The sequence below is a fragment of the Acipenser ruthenus genome, chromosome 19, assembly GCF_902713425.1.
Source record: "Acipenser ruthenus chromosome 19, fAciRut3.2 maternal haplotype, whole genome shotgun sequence".
Taxonomy (NCBI): Eukaryota; Metazoa; Chordata; class Actinopteri; order Acipenseriformes; family Acipenseridae; genus Acipenser; species Acipenser ruthenus.
Genome location: NC_081207.1, coordinates 1139460 through 1159260, shown reverse-complemented (window position 1 = coordinate 1159260; position 19801 = coordinate 1139460). Strand labels below are relative to the sequence as shown.

The 19801-nt window shown below is 39.2% G+C and overlaps 1 protein-coding gene across 2 annotated transcripts in view; it reads right to left on the bottom strand.

The window, feature by feature from the left end:
- The window catches only part of LOC117424070 (centrosomal protein of 112 kDa-like), a 104598-nt gene that overhangs the window by 62528 nt on the left and 22269 nt on the right, over positions 1-19801 (bottom strand). For both annotated transcript variants that reach the window (XM_034040104.3, XM_034040103.3), the window contains exons 9-17: positions 14465-14551; positions 11626-11725; positions 11135-11253; positions 10224-10367; positions 5664-5818; positions 5148-5277; positions 3931-4023; positions 3672-3731; positions 2575-2654 (exon numbers count right to left, since the gene is read on the bottom strand). In XM_034040104.3, the coding sequence (XP_033895995.2) occupies positions 2575-2654; positions 3672-3731; positions 3931-4023; positions 5148-5277; positions 5664-5818; positions 10224-10367; positions 11135-11253; positions 11626-11725; positions 14465-14551 (968 nt within the window). The remainder of the gene's footprint in view (positions 1-2574; positions 2655-3671; positions 3732-3930; positions 4024-5147; positions 5278-5663; positions 5819-10223; positions 10368-11134; positions 11254-11625; positions 11726-14464; positions 14552-19801) is intronic.

Below are 19801 nucleotides of genomic sequence, written 5' to 3'. Positions count from 1 at the left end.
CCTCTTGAATGCAAGAAGCTATTTCACCCGAGCGTGCAGCCAAAGCCATTCCGATTCACAACTGCTCCCTGCAACATGCTCCCGTTATGTTCATTCCCTCTGATCATCTCCGGGAAGGGAGGATGAAAGGGCTGCTGAGAAACTGTGCGTTCAGTGCTTCGGAGTTCTTTAAATCGTTGCTATAGTAACGTGAACCTGGGAATCACATCTACACTCAGGTTCTCATGAAATGCAGAAATCAAAAAGGATTGACAGATAAATAGATACATTAATGTAGAGATGATCAACTTCCTCAACTGCTGAAGTTAGCAATACTGCTGTCCCAAACTGCTTTCTTTCTTGCTACCTCCTTGACAAGGCTCAGAAGTGGTTTTATTTAATCTTCAAAATGTATATTTATCTATTTAACCTGTTGTGTGTCCATTGAGATGTGGCCTCTTATACAAAAAGGGTTCGTCTAAATAGCTGGAACAATATACATTTTAATCAGTTTAATTATACTACATTAAATACATGGAAGCATATCTATATGCCAATTGAAGCTCTAATTGGAAATCTAATCACAGGGCCAGGTTTGCAGTCTCTCCAGTTCTAAGATGCAGCAACTCTATTTAAGTTTTCCATCTAAAAAGACAAGAAACAGTGATGGCGTAGATCAACAGCCCCTAAGTAACACCTCTGAAAATCAATAATGTATGCCCAATAGGCGTGTCTACAGCTATGAAGAACTTCTGAACCTTAACCATGATAACTGCATGATGGGACAAGCCTGCTCATTAAACAGAAACATCTGAAACGGTTTACTACAAACCTGAGGACATGACTGGCCTCAAAATCAGGACCTACACAGCACGGAATGCAAATACATTACTGTCTGGCAAACACTATTTTTTGTTATTCTTTTCCCAAAGGCACATTATTTACTACTGAGCTTACTTTTTATGGTTTGGCTTCAAAAATGTTTCTTAAAACCTGAGATTTAATGGGCAGGTCATTATATAACCACCATGCCCCTATTCCCTGTATATTTCAAAGATAAATGTCACTATATTTTACTTGCAATTCATATCCAATAAAACAGGGTGAATATTAATCATAAAACTTATAAAGTACTCAATGACTGGGTTCATGCGGAAGCCAGTAACAACAGGGAATGTTCATGGCAATAACCAATAAAGAAGCATGTTTGTATGTATGGTCTGCATTGTTGTTTAACTTTGTATCCCTTACTATTACTCAGCCTTCAAAATCTCAGTTTCCGAGCTGCATGATTTTCAAAATTCAAATGCATATATGCTAAAAAAACAAACTATAAGTAACTTGTGAAAGGTCTCAAGCAGCAGGGGGAAAACAGTTGCACAGTTGAACAATGAGATGGGATAGGCTGATTCTGCATTCAAGTACAAACAAAGAAATACACACAAGTCGCATAAACAAGGCCTTGTGCTGATGACTCTACTGTAATGAACTCTGGGAAACTGGTCCAAGGAGAGTGTGAAAACTCACAGGCAAGAGTAAACAAGAAGCAAACAATGACATCATGGCTTGAACCAAACCCAAACTGACATCAACGTACTTGTTGTGTTAAGAGAGGGATTATATAGTGTTGGGGACACACGAGCTGCTTTCGTGCTCAGGAAATCGGAAGGAAAAGGGCTCTTACTTTTAGAACAGCTCCCCCCAGAAATCTTGTGGTTAAACAAAGCACTTAAATGTTGTTTACAGCCTCCGATGGCAGCACAACTGACAGGTTCATTCACAGCCAAATGATAGACTGTTGTTGACTTTGGGGAAAAAAAAAAAAAAATGAAAGTAAATGGACTAGAACAAGAGCTCTTCCACAGATTCTCCGGTCATACGCAAGTCCTGTTATCGACACCAGCTGTACAATTTCAACTCCCATTAATGCTCTTTATTGCTTGGGCTGGCATTATATTTTCATTACAGCACTTGGCACTTCATCTTCAATTTAATCTGCCCTTAACCAGATTTTTTTTCCCCAGCCTGAATAGATCAAGTACTTTTAACCCGTCCTTCAGCCAAAATGTCAGTCTCTGTGAAACGAAGTGTCCAGACCTGTCTAGTATTCTACAAAAACAATATATAATCAGGGCCTATAGCTGGAATCATTTAGAACCAATAAGGTTTTAAAAATGATGATCAAGATAACACATACAGCTTTATTTCTTTATTATTTACCAATTGCATTGGATCCAATAAGTTACCATGGAGAAGGGAGCTGTACTGACCGCATTGGATCCAACAAGTTACCATGGAGAAGGGAGCTGTACTGATCGCATTGGATCCAGCAAGTTACCATGGAGAAGGGAGCTGTACTGACCGCATTGGATCCAGCAAGTTACCATGGAGAAGGGAGCTGTACTGATCGCATTGGATCCAGCAAGTTACCATGGAGAAGGGAGCTGTACTGATCGCATTGGATCCAGCAAGTTACCATGGAGAAGGGAGCTGTACTGATTGCATTGGATCCAGCAAGTTACCATGGAGAAGGAAGCTGTATGAGTTTTCACCCTAAATTCTTGTAAACAAAACTGAAACACTAGAAGCGCTTACCTTACAACCTCCTCCAGTATGTCCATTTTCTTCTTGGCCTCAGCTTGGTCTCTTTGAGCCCCACTTTGCAGTGAGCGAAGCTGTTGAACGAACGAATGAATGAATCATTTCTTAGGTTACTACCAGTCAGCTTAAATGGGAAATCAACAGAACACCTGTCTTTTTAAACATGGGAATGATAACGTTGTCTTTATCAGCGTTGCCAATAACTGGCATCTACTGTGTAATATATATAGATAGATAGATAGATAGATAGATATGCAATCATTTTAGAAGAAAGGAACTAAAACAACCTCATTTCACCCACAGATTTTTCTACATTATTTGGGTGCCACCATTATCAGAGCATTGTATTTTTATGAACAGAGTGGAGCGCTAATGAGAACCCTGTGAAGATAATCTAGATCTTAGAAATGCGCTGTATATAACGCTGAATCTCGTGACCCTCAGTGCTTGTGAAACACCATAAAAGGCTTCCTTACCTGGAGGGGTATACACTTTCACAGCAGATGTTCACCTGACAGATTCCTCAGGCTTCTACCATCAGCCTTTCCCTTTATTACTTTATGGGGACAGGGGCAGCAGGCTATTGGCTAAGGCCAGGTGTTATCTCTGCTGTTTGACTTGCTTAAGCCGACCAGCTCCTGACTTAGCAGATTAGACCAATTCATTAAACAACAATGTTTCTCTTTACAGCGACCCACTTGCTTTGATCTGTCCCTGGTTTCTGTTTGATCTTTGTGCATCCGAGCACGGATACACAAACAGAATCCGGACAGAGTCAATAACCATTTTTTATTTTACGATGCCCTAAACCGATTGCAGCACCTGATCTTTGTTGTCAGTAGCATTCTCTTGGTTTATCAGCATCCACTGACAAGCAGGTTTGGATTTTTTCCCCCACTTTAGTAAAGATCGAAACTCCTTTTAAATTAGGTTTGAAAGCCATGAAACAAAAATAAGCATTTAATGAATAAAGAACCTTCACTGCTTGTCAATGTTGTTTGAAAAAAAAAAAAAGTAATATATATTTCTTTAGTTTCCGAAGCCTGCTTTTTAAGATAAGGAAAACATTTTCAATTTGTTTGTTTGTTTACCTTTTTGTCATTAAGATGCTCAATATTTGACTTCTCCAGTTGAAATTTGCTGTCTTGTTCCTGAGAAATTGAGAAAAAAAATATTTGTAATTAGAGAACCCCACCTTTGGATTCATCCAGAAAGGCAAAGTGTAGCATTCCTAAATCTTAAACTAACATCATTCTTTGAGAAATGTATATTTCATAATATACACACACACATATATATATATATATATATATATATATATATATATATATATATATAGCCCATGGTTACCATGAGCTGATGCTGCCTCTTGTGCTCACTCTCCTGTAGCTGCTTTTTCAGCTGAGACACAGTCTGCTCCAAATCATCTATTACATCTGCAGCCTGCAACAGACAAACAATGTCATGCACTACATTAAACAAGCATTCTGCAAACAAATAAACCATAGGCTAATGCATCCAGTATAGCCTCCTCAGTCCTTTTGTTCAGTATACAAAACATTTTTCATTTGAAATTGCCCGCGCTGCTGTCAGCCAGAGAACCCTCGGGTACGGACGTTCAGAATACTGAACGTACAATACAGTCAGTGTCTCAAATATTGGTCTTATATTTTGTACGTTTTTGTGGTCTCATGTAAAGCAAATTAAATCGTTTCACAGGCAAATTTCGTTTTTAACAAACCTGGTCTCAGGACCGAGGCGTGCAGAATAAATACAGGAACATTAGAGAAATATAATGTAGATCTATAAAATAAGAAGCGGACATCATTTTCTACCACTCTGCTTATACCTTCTAAAAGGCCTACGGCTGGTTTCACAGACCTTGATTAGCACTGACTGTACCAGAAAGCGATCAAGAGCTAAGAGGGCAGTAAAAAGAACATATGAACATGTGATTTAATTAGCTAGTGTTTGATGCTCCATAAGAAAATGTTCAGGTAAAACTTTTGAACCAGATCAGAAAATTACTTCATCATCCAGCAGTATGTTTATAATGAAGTTGGTAAGACTGCGCATATCTTAAGAGTATAAAAGTGTTGAGGCCCAGGACACAGAGATACCGCAACACCTGTAAGTGTATCAAACAACACTGCCTGTACCACCGTTCTTGTGAGATCATTAGCTGTACATTTCAAACACGTTTTATACAAAGACACAGGATTAGATAACACTTAAAGCACTTCCACTATCAGACTTGCACTATCACTTTCTGGTACAAAACTCTGGGAAATGCTGCATATTTGAAATACTTATTAGGCATCCATATCTGAACTGCACATGTACTGAATTACAGGGAGTAAAAGGTTTGTTATCTTGCATCGCCTGGTTGTGGTTTTCAAAGCAGTTGTCATTTGTGATTCTGTCTCTGTTCCTGTACCATGATAAACAGGGCGGAACCCCCCAAAAAAGAGCTAATTTATCCTTGGTTGTAGCCATTGTTCTCTGTCAGTGCAGTGATTAGACTGGGAGGCATCCTACAACAAGCTCTTCAGGCTGTGTGTTAGTACCTTCGCTGCTGACAGAGCATGCTCCTGTTTGAAGTGGACGAGGTCCGAGTCGTGGCTCGCTGTTATCTGGCGAATGTTCTGTTCATGCTCCTCGATTAGCTTTCCCTTCTCCCTCTGGAGGGCATTGTACCTTTAAAACAGGAAGGGTAGGACACGGTTGTGAGCCTCCATTGAAAAACACTGCTGCCCAAGTTCTTGCAAATGTAGGATCTGCATAATTTTGTACACAGGGCATGGCTGCAAGGATAATACTACAAGTTGGTTAAACTAAATGTATTTAATTGTGTGCATGTATGTATGATGTATGTGCACACACATATACATACATAGTAATAGCAATAATAATAATAATTTATATATATATATATATATTTATAATGGACCACCATCACAAAGTGCTTTACAAGGGTCAATCAGGCTAATTTCATAAAAACCCTACAATCCAGAAAACTGATTTTCATACACTGCTGGGTTTGTCAAAACCTGTGTCAATGCTGGGCATTATTTAACACCTACTTTATCCTGGCCTCGTGCAGCTCTGTGCTGATGATTGTGTTGTGATGCTCCAGCTCTGCTTTCTCCTGGGTCACTTTCTGACGCTGCAAATTGCTGTTTTCAGCTTCCACCGTGAGCTGCTGAACCCGGGCCTCCAGCTCTCTGACCATCTGGTTCTACAGACACAAGACTTCAATCAGAACCTCCTCCAGCGTTAATGTCTTCTGCCTGACATTGCCCTGGAGCTGCTGCGGTTCTCTGGTGGTCTGGAGGCATTATGATAACTGTCATTCTAAAGACCCCCTGGGTTTCTCACTTTAGCTCTCAAAGCACAATTAACAAGACATTATGTGCGCGAAGAAAAAAAAAAAAAATGGCATGGGAATTATTCTTTAAGCATTAACTGCTGCTCGTAATAAATCAAAAACATGTCTGGAGATTAGGAAAATAAATATAGAGCTCTTGGGCCTAAATACACATCCACAACAATAATTATGGTTCAACTTATCCAGAGGCCCAATTCAAAAATTCCTGAAAGTCTTTTACTGTTTTAAAGTATGGAAAATGAGACATGCTACAGTTCCAAACAAAGGCAGGTATGCTGTGCAGTGTGATTGAAGACGTTTGATGCTACCACTGGCAGGTTTGTTCTAACTTGAAATCAAAGTTTGTTTGGAAACCAATATATCTGCGTGCGTGGTTCTCAAAGCAAAACAAAGGCATTCACTTTCCTTCTTTGATGCAGAGTATCAAATACTGCTCCATATCAAACCAGGTAAAGGTACCTGACAAGGTTACCAAAACAACCTGGTCCACAATTAAATAGCAATACATTTCTAATCAACCTCAACATGCTGCACAGCAGGGACCAAAGTACTTTAAAGCTTCCTTTAAAGTACTTTCAGATTTTATCTGCCGTTATTTTTAAAATGCACCTTTTGATGTAGCTTGGAGCTCTTTGTTCTGCACATAATGTGGGGGAAAAGAGGAATACATTCTTATTCAGAAGAAAACAAAGGGACTTGGAAACATGTAACTGTTCATAAACAACAAGGCCAGTAACAATCACAAGCACACACTCCAGCATGAGAACCTCCAAGATGGAGTTCTTGCTTTATTGATATTGATATATTGTTATTTGTCTAGAACACACAACAACTCAGGTCCCTGATATAAAAATAAGAAACAATCCAAACTAAGAAACTTTCCATTCATGCATTGCATTGTTTTCTGTGGCTAATCCTTCCTTCTCCAGTGAGCCAACGGTTCCTCGTTTGATGTAAAGGTATAAATATACTGCCTTTCTCATTTCACATCCTCTATGAAAGAAAAGCAAACCCCAGAAGTGCTGTTTTGCCATACTAATACCCAGCAATGGCAGCTGTTCAACAAAGCTTTAGGGTTATCTGACTAATGAAACCGAAGCTCTCCCCTAAGGGAGAATTAGACAGAGGACGTCAGGAAGTCATTCTTTAGTCCGGACTAAATTAATATACTTGCATTCTGAAGGCAAAACGTTCCACTGGATGCAACAGGAAACCCAATAGTTTCCAACACTGAATAAGATCAGATGTTTGTTTAAGCTATATTAATCATAATACACTAAGAAGAAGAATGCCACAAAAGAAATCGAAAACAAACTCCTGCATATCTCCTTTCTATTTCATATTTTATTGTAACCTTTAGGATTGTTAACAGCAAGTGGTGATGTTAATAGTTTAGAGTTTTACCAGCAAGCGTCATTTTGCTTTAAAAAAAAAAAACACATGCAGGAGAAATACAGGTGTTAGCCTTAAGCTGAAGGAACACAAAGTCACTTTTTCAGGAACAGCGGCTTGAAACCTGGTTCCAGGAGACCTAGTTAGAGGCTGTATCAAACCCCATGTCTCCCTGGTGTGCCGTGCAGTGACCTGAAACCTAGTCTCCTATCGAGAGCTTCTTATTAAACCTTTTCTGATTGGTTACCAACATTCCTAATATGTTAATCGCTTCAAAGTTCAAACGTGTTTTATCCTACAGTGTAAATATTTAGTAAGTTAGATTAGAAACGAGCACCCAGAGTGGTAAAGTTAATAACTTCTTTTTAGCTTGCCTGAATATGGCAGTGTGTGCTGTACTGCGTTTTCTTTCTCTAGCCCAAAGATTGTACCATTTGTTACAAAAAAAATAACATTTGCCAAAATAGACAACACAGCATGTTAATCTATAAGCGTGCATCTGGAAACAGAAGGTTGGACTGCAGTACCCGGCCTCAGCAATTCGAATGATTACAATCTCTAAAGACACTTTGATCTCTCTCTGTTCCTCCCTCTCAATTCACTGACAGTAGCGAGCACAATAAATGATAATATATCACAGGGCAGCATTATAAATGCACGCAGTATGGTGCAGAACACAGCATACACATGTGTATGTGTAAAGAGAAATAAAGACAAAAGTTTCAAATGCATATTGGAGACAAAAAATACAAAAAAAGTGTTTAATCCCGGAAAGGACTGAACATGTTTTTAAAGAATTAGTCATAGACAGTTAATAAAAGCAGTCTCAGTATGGAAGCAATTACATTAGTTGTTTACAGAACGCAGACAAGATGTCTTGGTGTTTCAGTGGTCATTGTGTTTAATGATGTCAGTGCTGTCTTTAAGGAATCCCTGTTATGATGAGCGCCATGGTGTGGGATTGTTTACTGGAAATGTATATTGTTTAGTTTTGTTAGTAAAATTATCAGTTTCTTTTGAGTCCTCCATTGTTGTGAAACCATCATCAAAGCAACAGTTGGGAGATAAAGGCTGGCGTTATCAGTCCGGTGCTATCAGGTAGAAGCTGCAATACCAAGTTTAATAATGTGGTTCAGCAACCTTGAATGTGCAGAGCTGCATGCGCGATGATAGCACACACACATTCCGCTTCTAATATATACTGCAAGGTTAAGAACCCCTCTCTGCGTACAGCAGTGTGCACATTTATTACAACGCCCGAACGCTTCTGCAGTTTTCATTTGCTGTGCATATAAAATCCGACCGCTGGAAATTAAAATCTTGGAAAATTGTCAAAATAGACAAATTAGTGATTGTGATTGAAATGACCACTTTAATAGCAATTCATTTAAAATATTAAGAGAAAAGGAAGACATAGCCACAAATGGTAAAATGCAGGAGACTTTTCAGAAGTTGTCTTAAGATGCCTAATTAAAGTGGTCTAACATTTTCACACGAGTGCCTATTGTTTTTCTAGATCACCGATTGCGGAGTGGAAACTGAATTCTCACACCCAGAGGTTTTCCAGCAGGTAGGTATACAGAGGATATACATGACACATCATGAGGTGTTCTAATAACTTTGCACACAACTGTATATTAAAACAATGTACTGCACCTGGTACGGGATTCACATGCCATTGGAACTATGATTCTTTTTTGAGTTGATTCATTACGATCGGTCACCTGCAAGAAGTACTTTCTTTACGTTAAGCTTCCACTTTTCACCTGAAAAAAGGCTAGTGTTTTTGCATATACATTTTTGTATCTATTCCAGCTGATTCAATTAAAAAGGTAACAAAAAAAAACAACTTTGCTCTATGTGAACCCACACAGCTTATAGTATTACAGTGATGTAATTTATAAAATGCATTTTTTTCTAGAGATTACCCTCAGATCGAGGGTTCTAGATCATCGCTGTTATTTAAGTTAGGATGGCCAAGTTCTCAGCAGACAGCGTGTCTTTTTACACTGTTTCCATCAAAGCGAGCCCTGGCCTTGCCTTCTGCTGCTGTAGTAAAAAGTGTTATACAGTAAACAAAAACAAAAAAAAACAAAAACAGCTGTAAACTGAAGAAAGGGCAGCCATTCCATTGTCTTCAATTGACAGACAACCCGGAAGTTTATGAAAAGAGAAAATCTAAGAACAGAAAATGGAGAAAGCCCTCTTTCATCTGAAGCTGGTCATGAACTCTGCCTTGTTTAGTTATTAAATGGGGTGCTGCTCTGCAGGATCTGTCTGCTTTTGATGGGTCTTAAATTCAATCTCGCTGATAGACCCTGGCCATTCTCCTCTGTCTGTACAGTTACCCGTGACAAGTGCTGAATGCTAATTTTAAAATGTAATATTCATTAATGACAGCATGACGTTTCGTTTGACTGCACGGTTTTTTTTTTTTTCTTCCTTGTGCCCCTTTTCTGGCTTGCCATAAACTTTGCTTTTATCTTCTTAGAAACGAAGCACGCCAAAAATACATAGTCACATTTTGTAAAAAGTTTTGATATACAATATATTTTACAACAGCAAATAAAATTGTTAAAAAGTTATTTCATGTGCCGATGTCGTCTCTGTGTCTCGGCAAGAAACACAGCTTTTATCTGTCAGTGTAACACTACCATTAAAAGGAAACAGAGGAAATAGCAATGTGAATGCCTATGTACCTTAGAGTTGTATTAAGTCAAGATTTTCTGATTGAGAAACCAAAACATCACTTAATGGTGGAGGGGGGCACGTCAGCAAGTACCTGAGGTTGAATAGAAATGTATGCACAAAATATCTATACATTTAATAACGTTTAAGGAAAAGGAAATGCTTGAAGCCTTACTGTAGCCTTAGACTGGGCTGAATACTCTGCCTCCATTTTGGAGAGGCGCGAGTTCGTGTCTTCAAGCAGCTCCTGAATATTTTCTGTGTGTTTCTTCTGGAGTTTGAACTTTTCCTGTTCCATTTCCGTCACAACATTGTGCAACTGAACCCAAAAAGACAAGAAAGAGAGGAGGCCAGATTAAAATGACAAGAGTCTTTCTATACGCTGTCTGTTTGTTGAACATCTAAGCTTTTTTTTTTTTTTTTTAAAACAAGCAAATAAATAAACACAGCCTATTCATTTAGTAAGCGTGACTGTCACACGAAGTGTAAAACATGACAGATACAGGACGAACGGTTTAAAAGCACTTGTGTTTGCCACGAGGATTAAGCAGAGTTCATGACGGAGGACGGTGCTTTTATCTAAACAAAGAGCTTCGTTTTAGAGATCCATAACCCAGGTTACACTCCAGCACTCTGCCAGTCCCATTCCCACTGTGTTTAACAGCTCGAGAACTCAGCAACACATTCATACTCTTCTACGTGAACATCTCAATCAATTCTGCATCGCAATCAACATGTTATAAACGGGTTATATATTTTTCATAGACGTGTGTTTATACACTTGCGTTTATTAGGAGTGATAGGAAGTGGCAGCTTTGATGTAGCACTGATTCACACAACTCTCATAAGGGTTACGCTATGGTGGATTGACATGTGTCATTATAGGGGGATTCAAAACCAGGGCAGCACCGCTTGCCATAGTATCAAATTATTAACACATTTGTGGTGTATCACCAGAGCACCGCAGACATTAGTGGGACAGCCTATTCCCACTTGTGGTAACTCCTGGGTTACTTTTTCCTGTCCAATGGTAGCGCACTCCCGGGCCTAAATAAAACAACAGGAATCCGTAATGTATTTCTTCACCTTCTTCTCCCACTCGTTTTTCAAAGAATCAGCACTTTGATCAGCCATTTTCTTCAGCTCTGTGATCTGGTTCTCTTTGCTCTCTCGGATAACATGCGACTCCCGCACCAGGCTTTGAACTGTTAAAACAGAAAACAAACAAACAAACAAACAAACTCAGGCCATGCCGCTGGGAGATTCCTGCCATCGCTGACAGACAGACAGACAGAGAGACAGACAGACAGAGAGACAGACACAGGCTGGGCAGCCCTACAGTGATGCTGCTTTTATTAACCCCTCAGCAGGTCCAGTGTGAGAAGCAAACTATTACTCACAGTGGAGTTTAGCAATAAGTTAACGCTTTTTCTATTTTGACTAAGTTTAACACATTTAAAACACACTTTGATCAAGCAAAGTTTTCACCAATGCTTTGACCAATACTGGCCTCAGTTCTATGAAGCACAGCTTACTGAAGACATCCAGGAATGTTTCATAGCTTTCACATCTTGTACCTTTCTTCTCCAGTTTCCTAATGTCCTCTTCTGATTCCTTCTGCTTGGTCCTGTAAAGGTTTTTCAGTTCTTCAATTTCATTGTTCTTCCTGTCCAAAATCTGACACACAAAATGTCACGGTTTAAACATGGACTAATCTTTTTTTACAAACACTTGATTTCTCAGTTTGCTGTTTGGTAGACTTCTAGCAGTATCTACTCCATTTCTAACAAAGCTATTGCAGAATTACTACCAGCTGAGATTTGTATCTCAGATCAACACATTTTTATCAGGGCAAACAAGGGAGATTTTACGTTGCTTCTGATGCTTTCTTTGCAATTACCATTACAGTGAGTGGAAGAAGCAGAAGAAACAGACATGGAACAAAAGCCTGTCATCTGGATCTGTTGCAAAAATTGGATCTCTTTGAAACAGCACCTTGGTGACCTCATGGCGAACCCATTCCTTCCGATGGAGTGTCGAGTTATTCCGTTTGCTGTGAACACACTGCGCGTTTCTTACATTTTTATACAGGGACGAATGCATCTTTTATGGACTTCTATTGAAGGACTGTTGTTATTTGATCATTTCTGGACAGCGTTTGCTGTTTTTGTCATTTCCACATGCCTAGTCATGAAGAGCATGCAGCATGCTGATTGGTCCATTCCGAGACTTACACAAAGACTGTCCAGCGATCCATCACGAATAAACCGCTAAAGAAACGTAACAAATAGTGAAGTGAAGCATATGGCTGTGAAGCCCCATGAGATCCAGAACATGATCAGTAACTGCTGTGGAGGCTGTATGACACCAGCACATACATATACCCACTGCATGAGCTCAGCAACAGTAAAACCACAATCTCAGATATAAAAACCACTGCCACTCATACAACAGCGAGCATACGGAAATCTTGGATACACAAAGTCGTGTATCATGTATCATGGTGTCAATTTTAATCACTGAATAAGGCTAGATGGAATTTTAAAAGACCTTACGAAGGATTTGCAGTAATACATATGCTTCATATTGATGCCCAATTTGACTGATTTCTGTGGAAACAGTCTGAACAGGTGCAAGTGAAATTGCTACACAAAGTAGGAAGAAACTAAAAAGGAAAAGTGAATTTCAACTGAAAGTGTGTTTGAAAATACAGTGGCGGTACCTTGATGCCTAGGCTAGGCTTTTGATGCCATGGCAACTCATTTATTTCTACTTAAATGTATGCATGTGCTTGTGATGTAATTTGCAACATAGTTAATGATGTGATGATCTACTATTCCTTTCTATTTAAACCTTCAGGCATCATGGTACAGAGTCTTGAGGTTATAGAGATATATTTTAGTATTTTCATTTGCCACACACAAAGCGCCCCAGTCATAAATATTAGAGAAGAAAAGTAGGTGATTTTTAAATATTTCTCTTTAAGTAAAAGCCAATGTTTATATTTATATTCTAGTCTGTAAACATGAAATTTTTTTCCAAGATATCGAGAACAAAGAAGATCAGTGGCACAGGTGCATGGGCCAAAGAAACACAGAAAGAAAGCTTGCAAACTCTCATACGGTACGCCACGAAGAAGAAGTCTATACAGTTCATTATTACTTGCAGAGCGGCCCACAGCCTTCATCAGGATCCTAAACACTGGGCTGACATGCAAGCAAAATCAAAGCGCTGCATGTACGGGTGTGCCAGGTTCTGGGAGGACAACAATCCGCTTGCTTCAATAAAGGGCTGTGCAATAAAATAAGAGCACATTTAAAGATACTGGCAATAAAACGGAGATCAAACGCTGTACAGTACCTGATTCCATTGTTAGTGCAGGAAGAGGTTTACGATATAAACGTAAACAGGGACTCGTACTCTCAGAAACTGTTCCCTAGGTTTGTGACTTGTGAGCTGAGCCTATGAAAGGGATGGCTTTTTTACAGTGACATTTAAATTGATGTGTTTGAAGAGGGCTAATTGGCAAATCATAGGCTGAATGATGGAATGTTTTGCACAAGGCAGGGTTTCCTGCAATTACTCACATCTCCTAACATGCCTCACCTCTGACCTGGAGGAGACACCAGGTGAGCATTAAAGCCTGCGTGCTTCTCTGTTCAAAGCCCCCACATTAACTAATACAATTAGTAAGCATCCGTTTACTTCGGGTTTTATGAACCCTAGTCTAGGACTGTCTGAATTTATTCTGCACCAGACCAGCGAAACAGGTTTTTTTTATCGTTTTCTGCAGACAACTAACAAAGGGCTCACAGCTTACTACAGCAAGGGAATAATTCACAGAGACACTAAGGTGACAATATAATGGGTAGTAAAATGTAATTCTTTGAAAATATATTGATCTAGTCAGCCTGACTGTTTAGATTCTAGTTATTCAACGGACACTGCAAGCTTTCCATTGACTCAGTGGTATATATTGACACATGTGTCTGATATCATCATCTGTGTTTAACCAACAGAATACTGCAAGCTGACTGGAAAATAATAATTTATGTTGTTTGACCAACATTAAAGGCCTGGGAAACCTCATGAGATAACATGCAATCACTGCTGAGTGAATCATGCATAATCTGTAATATGCGGGAAAAAAAGAACAAAATCTTAGGAGAATAATATTCATACTCACACCCCTTAAAGAAGAGTACTGTGGTAAATCATTATTAAAGTGTTGTGAAGAACAGTAAAAGCATATTAAAACCAAAGGCAAGCACGCAAAAGCATGCTGACAAATGTGGTTAATAAAACACGGTAAGTGCGTAATACTGTAAGAATGGGAACATTCATAGAGTTTGCTTGGGCATGTTATGTTAGATATTTCAAAGCGCTGGCATGTTTAGTTGAAGTGCACTTCCTCACCTTCTGGACATCAGCATCGTGCTTCTGCTGCAGTTTCAGCTTCTCCTCATGACATCTGGCTTCCAAAACCTGTGCCTTCATTTCAACCTACAAATAAAGCACAAGCAACTAGAATCGAGCAACAAGTCTTTATTACAGCCGCATCCAGGGCTGGATTACAATCATTCATCATGTACTGAAACGATAGGGGTCCTGATGTGCAAAGCACCAGCTCGCTGTAATTATACCCTGTGTTTTGTTAGATATATAAAGATATATATAAAGATATGTATACACATGACTGCTGCAGAGATCCCATTCTCAAAGATTCCCAGTATGCACCCTGAGTAGGTGTTGAGAAATTGAACACTTTCCTTAAAGGGGTTTATCCGGGCAGGGGGGGACAGAACCAGGCAAGTCCGGAGAAGAGGATTTAATCAGAACACTGAGGTTAACGCTTTCTTTCAATAGGACTGAACAGAACAGTGTCGCCTACTGCCCCATTCCCCACAGTTCTGCTTGTATTTCCTTACAGTCTTCCATGTACTGACCATGCATAGCTCTGCTAAGCTTTAGGAAAATTATTAACCCAGGGTAGTGCAGTATATCTCCAGTAAAACCAAACTGCCAATACTACACGTTACATAACAAAAGTAAGAACACTACTTCAAGTACCGCAAGAAAATACGGTATAATATGCCTGTTCAAAATAAGTTTGAATGCAAGATAAGTTCAATCAGACTGTTTTGTGCTTATGTAAGCGTCCCACTTATGTTCTTGTGTATTTTAGCTCCTAAACTTTAAGTAACTCTGAAATACTCTCGGCTGAATATCAAAGTTTAAAAACGCCTCGGGCCGGGCTTGCATGAAGGTGAGTTTTGAAAGAATCAAGGAAGTGCTGATCAAATTAAACCACGTTAACAATTCTGCATGCAAATACAGATAAGAATTCATCCCAGTGCTTTAACTCCCACTCCATCATTGCCTGCTGATTAACAACAAAGAAAGTCACTGTCATCAAATCTGCATGTATCACAAGAGCCACCGACAGTTAGCAAAACTTACTAATCAAGTCTGAGAACAAAGCTGGATTGAGATCACACCACAACAACATTATTAGCATAACTAGACTTTTGAGTCATTTTGTGTTTTTATAGCTATTTTATATTAACAGACTACAAAAACAGACTTTACTAACGACTACGGAGATGAAAAGAGATCCTATTAGAATTACAAAAATACAACATTTTTAGTACTAAATGGTTCTTATAAAACTAACTAAGCCCTTTTTTTTGTACTCCACTTGAAAAAAAAATGACTTGTTCTTATTATGGCAGTAGAATATGAATCAGAACAGACAACACATTTATACAGAGAACATGAAATCAGAGCAACTTCAAAATACTAGACTGGAACAAGTCTTGCTTTCTGATGCGCAGAAGGCTCACTAACTATAAAAGATTGCAGTAAACAGACACCAAGGAATGGCTGTTTTGTTAATACTTCCAGACAGAAGAGCTGCTGCTATTTAACATATCCAACCAAAGCATTGTATGTTTCCTCTAATTATACCTTACATATTGGAAAATCCCTGGTAAATTCTTTCAGTGCTTAGAAAACAAATATCAAAAGGGATTTAGGGACGAAAGCTGAAAAGCTTTTACCTGTTTGCTTGCTTGCAGAGAGCTCATACTTGGCTAATGAAATCGTACAGTTCATTGTGTCGGATTCGCAAGTCTGTACCACAGTAATTATTATCAACAGTAGTTCTGTCTCAACTCTATTCCAAGCAACTTTCACTCGGCACCACTCTGGCATTAATTCCTGTTCTGTCTTTTCTTTTTATTTTTTTTATTTGCTAAAACATGTATTTTTAAAAAGAGCAATCTGTTTGATCTGTTTAATTTGCTACTTTATAAACCCATCGCTATGCAGATAGGCCCTCTCGTTATCTCGAGCCCCGGGCTGCCATCTCCTTTGAACTGCCAGTGATTGCCGCTGGCTTGTCTTTCCTTATCTGATCACCTCTAGGGCAGAGGTGGCATCGAGGAGGATAAATGGGTTCTCCAGGTTCCCCAGGATGCGTGCCAACGCCATTAACTGAACGCTGCTGCTTGACAGCCGACTGGAAGCCAAACATTTAAGAAAAAGAAAGAAAAACAGAACATAAAAAGGTGAACTTCACGCTCTGTGACTGTACTATACTTGAACCTGACAAAAGCTGACAGAAAAGTTTCAATGCAAGTATCATGTTTCTAAACATGGCCCTAAATTAAACAATCTGCATTTAAATTACTGGTAGCAATCAAAGTGAAATAAATCAAACCTGATGCAACCACACAGTTAAGTGAGCAGCAAGTCAGGGGCAAGATTTCATTTGAAAGGCAGGGAGTTTGACTGATAATTAGATGAGCAACTGCCTAACACAACACTGTTAGCTTTGATCCCCCACCCCCCCTTTGTATTGAGAATTTGGTTATAACATTTCATAGAAAAACACAGCAGAAAACACCAGCTGAATGAAAAAAGTAATGCAACAAAGTGGATTTAATCGATATACAACTCAGGGAATAATAATAATAATTATAATAATAATAATAATAATAATAATAATAATAATACATATTTAAAAGAAGTTTCCCTGAACTTTCTTTATTTTTTTTATCTGACTGATTTGGTTCTGTCATTTCTATGAAAGGCTGTTTGATATGTAACTGAGAACAGGTCTCAAGCCACTTTAACCAGCTGCAAATGGTCTCATAATAAGCACTGCTAGTGCTGGGGTTCCACAGCAAAATTACTGGTCATCCTGTTATAGGAAAGGGGGAAAAGGGAAGAAATCCCCCATCCAGTAAGCATACAGTAGCGTGTGTGGCGGTATTTGTACTTCTTTAACGCTACAGTGCTGCGGCTGCATCAACACTCAGCATGTCTGGAGCTAGATACAGGCTGGTACCATATCTGTGTGAGATAAGAGACGCCTGGCACTTTGTATCTTTGAAGGCCTCGCCTGAGAGCGATTTAACCAGGGTCATCGGCCGGCCCATGTTTGGTGTTTTGTCATCAAGCCAGCGCTGTTTTGTCAACTGGTCTGCAGCACCTCCAGGTGTCCCGGCGGCAAAGCCAGACTTGTGGCACTCAGACCTGCTCGATGCCCTTCAACAGCCCCTTATAATCCTTCCCTCTCACCCAGAGCCGCCCCCGACTTCCTGCGAGACTGAGTGGTCACATGGTGGAAAGCCATCGAGATCTAAGTGCCTCACATACCTGCTGCACAGAGATTCGGAATGCAAGAACAAAAACCTAGCTATTGGTCATTTTTGAGCCACTAGCTGAAACCAGGCTGGCTTGCCTGGATAGCTGCACAGAGAACTGCACCAACTACGCCCGATTTTAAAAAGATGCTGTTAACAGATCAGAACACACTGTGGGCTAATTGCCTATGTAATATGTTAAATATAGCGGGTCAGTTTTCTTGTGGTTTGTCCACTGTAATATATATCCAGCGATCATCTGCAAAAGGCAGGACCATAAGGAGGAAGAAAGCACCCAGTATTCAGCTACACTGTGACATCAATGCAAGGTTACTTACTGCACTGGGGCTTTGAGAACTATCGGAAGGGCAGTGTTGTAAAACTACTGGAAGGGCAGTGTTGTAAAACTACTAGAAGGGCAGTGTTGTAAAACTTTCAGACACAAAAAAACTCCACACAGTACAAGACCCTTGGATAAGATTAACATACATAATCCTGACACACTGCCGTCTAAACAATCCACCCTATAATAAACACTGCAGAGGCACTTAATCAAGAGAGGATTTTCCAGCACACAGCTATTAGCTTTACTGGGTGATCTCCAAAGGCCCTTTGCATGTTTCAGACAGTGGTATAAAATATTAAGAACAGTGCAAGACCTAAATAATATCAGCTGAATGCGGCTGGGAGATTCTACAAAATAACCCTGAAGTGTGGAACATGAATAAGAGAGCACAGCTCAAACACTGAAAGAGCCCCCTTGAAGGAGATATATTAACCACTTTCTATTTGTATTTTCATGCCTATGAATATGTTGGGTAGATAAAAAAAACAAAAAAACAACAACATTACCTAAATCCCAAGGGTACATGACTTAAGCCTTAGAAATGACATGCTGTTTGTACTCACAAATTAATACAAAATGTACAGACACCATACATTCATAATTTATATATTTATAACGCAGATCTTTTTTTTTTTTTTTTAATTATTATTTTTAATATATTTTCAAGACACTTTGTTATCATTGCAATGCTTTTGTGTGTGTACGATTAACAATTAACACAACGTGTAGCTCTGATTACAGATCGTGCTTGTTTTGCCGTTACAGATAGCAGGCTATTTCTTTGTGTTTCTCGGTTTCATCCCTTTCCTGTTCTGGCCTATGCAAGTAAACTATGACTTGGTTTTGCAGAAGTTCATTAAACTGTGCACGCTTTTGAGTTCTCTCCAAAGCACATCAACGTATTTCATCATCAACTGGATAACTCTGGCAAGATGAAATCTACAAAGGCTGACATTACTTTAAATCGTATAATGGGAAGAATCACTGTTTCAATAACAGAAGAGAATTCTGTCATTTGGTAACAGACCAAAAAGTTTTGTTTTTTTTTGTTTTACTTTTTTTGTTTATTAATTGTTAACAACTATCTTACTAATAACACATTAACAGATGTTTTTATTTGTATTTGAACGGCTATTTAAAATATAGTATTCCACCCCACTAAAAAAAACAGAAGTGGGGTTAAATGTGTTACTTCATTCAGTCAGAAAAACCAAGCCCTACTGTCACAAGGTTTCCATTAAAAACGTATCATTCTTTAAAACACCATCCTCTGGCATCCATTATATAAACCTGGGCCGGGGAGCATTAATGGGAGATCAATAATGAAAAAGCTTGATTGGTGGGAACGGGAAGACTAGGCAGATGTTCTCAGTTCAGAAAGGGACAGCCAGCTCCTCCAAGAATGTGCTCGGGAAGGCATTCCCCTTTGCGTTTCAAAACCTCGATCTGTCTGTGGTTTTCACTCTGCAGTATCTGCTCTTTCACCCGGCTCACACAGACGTTTTAAGAATGAAATCGTCAATAACTAGCAGTTGATTGAATCCCCTTCTCTCTTACTCCAGTGCCAGAAAACGCACTGTTCCAACCCTCGCTAGATGTGCTGCTTTTCATCACAAGAATGAACAAGCAAAAGAGATTAAATTGTGTTCAACTGAATACATGGATATGACTTCTATTCATCCCACAGTTTTCTTCTCAGCTACTTCCAGGGCAACAGAATATCTATATTTTAGTTAGAAATATATTTTAAAACCAATT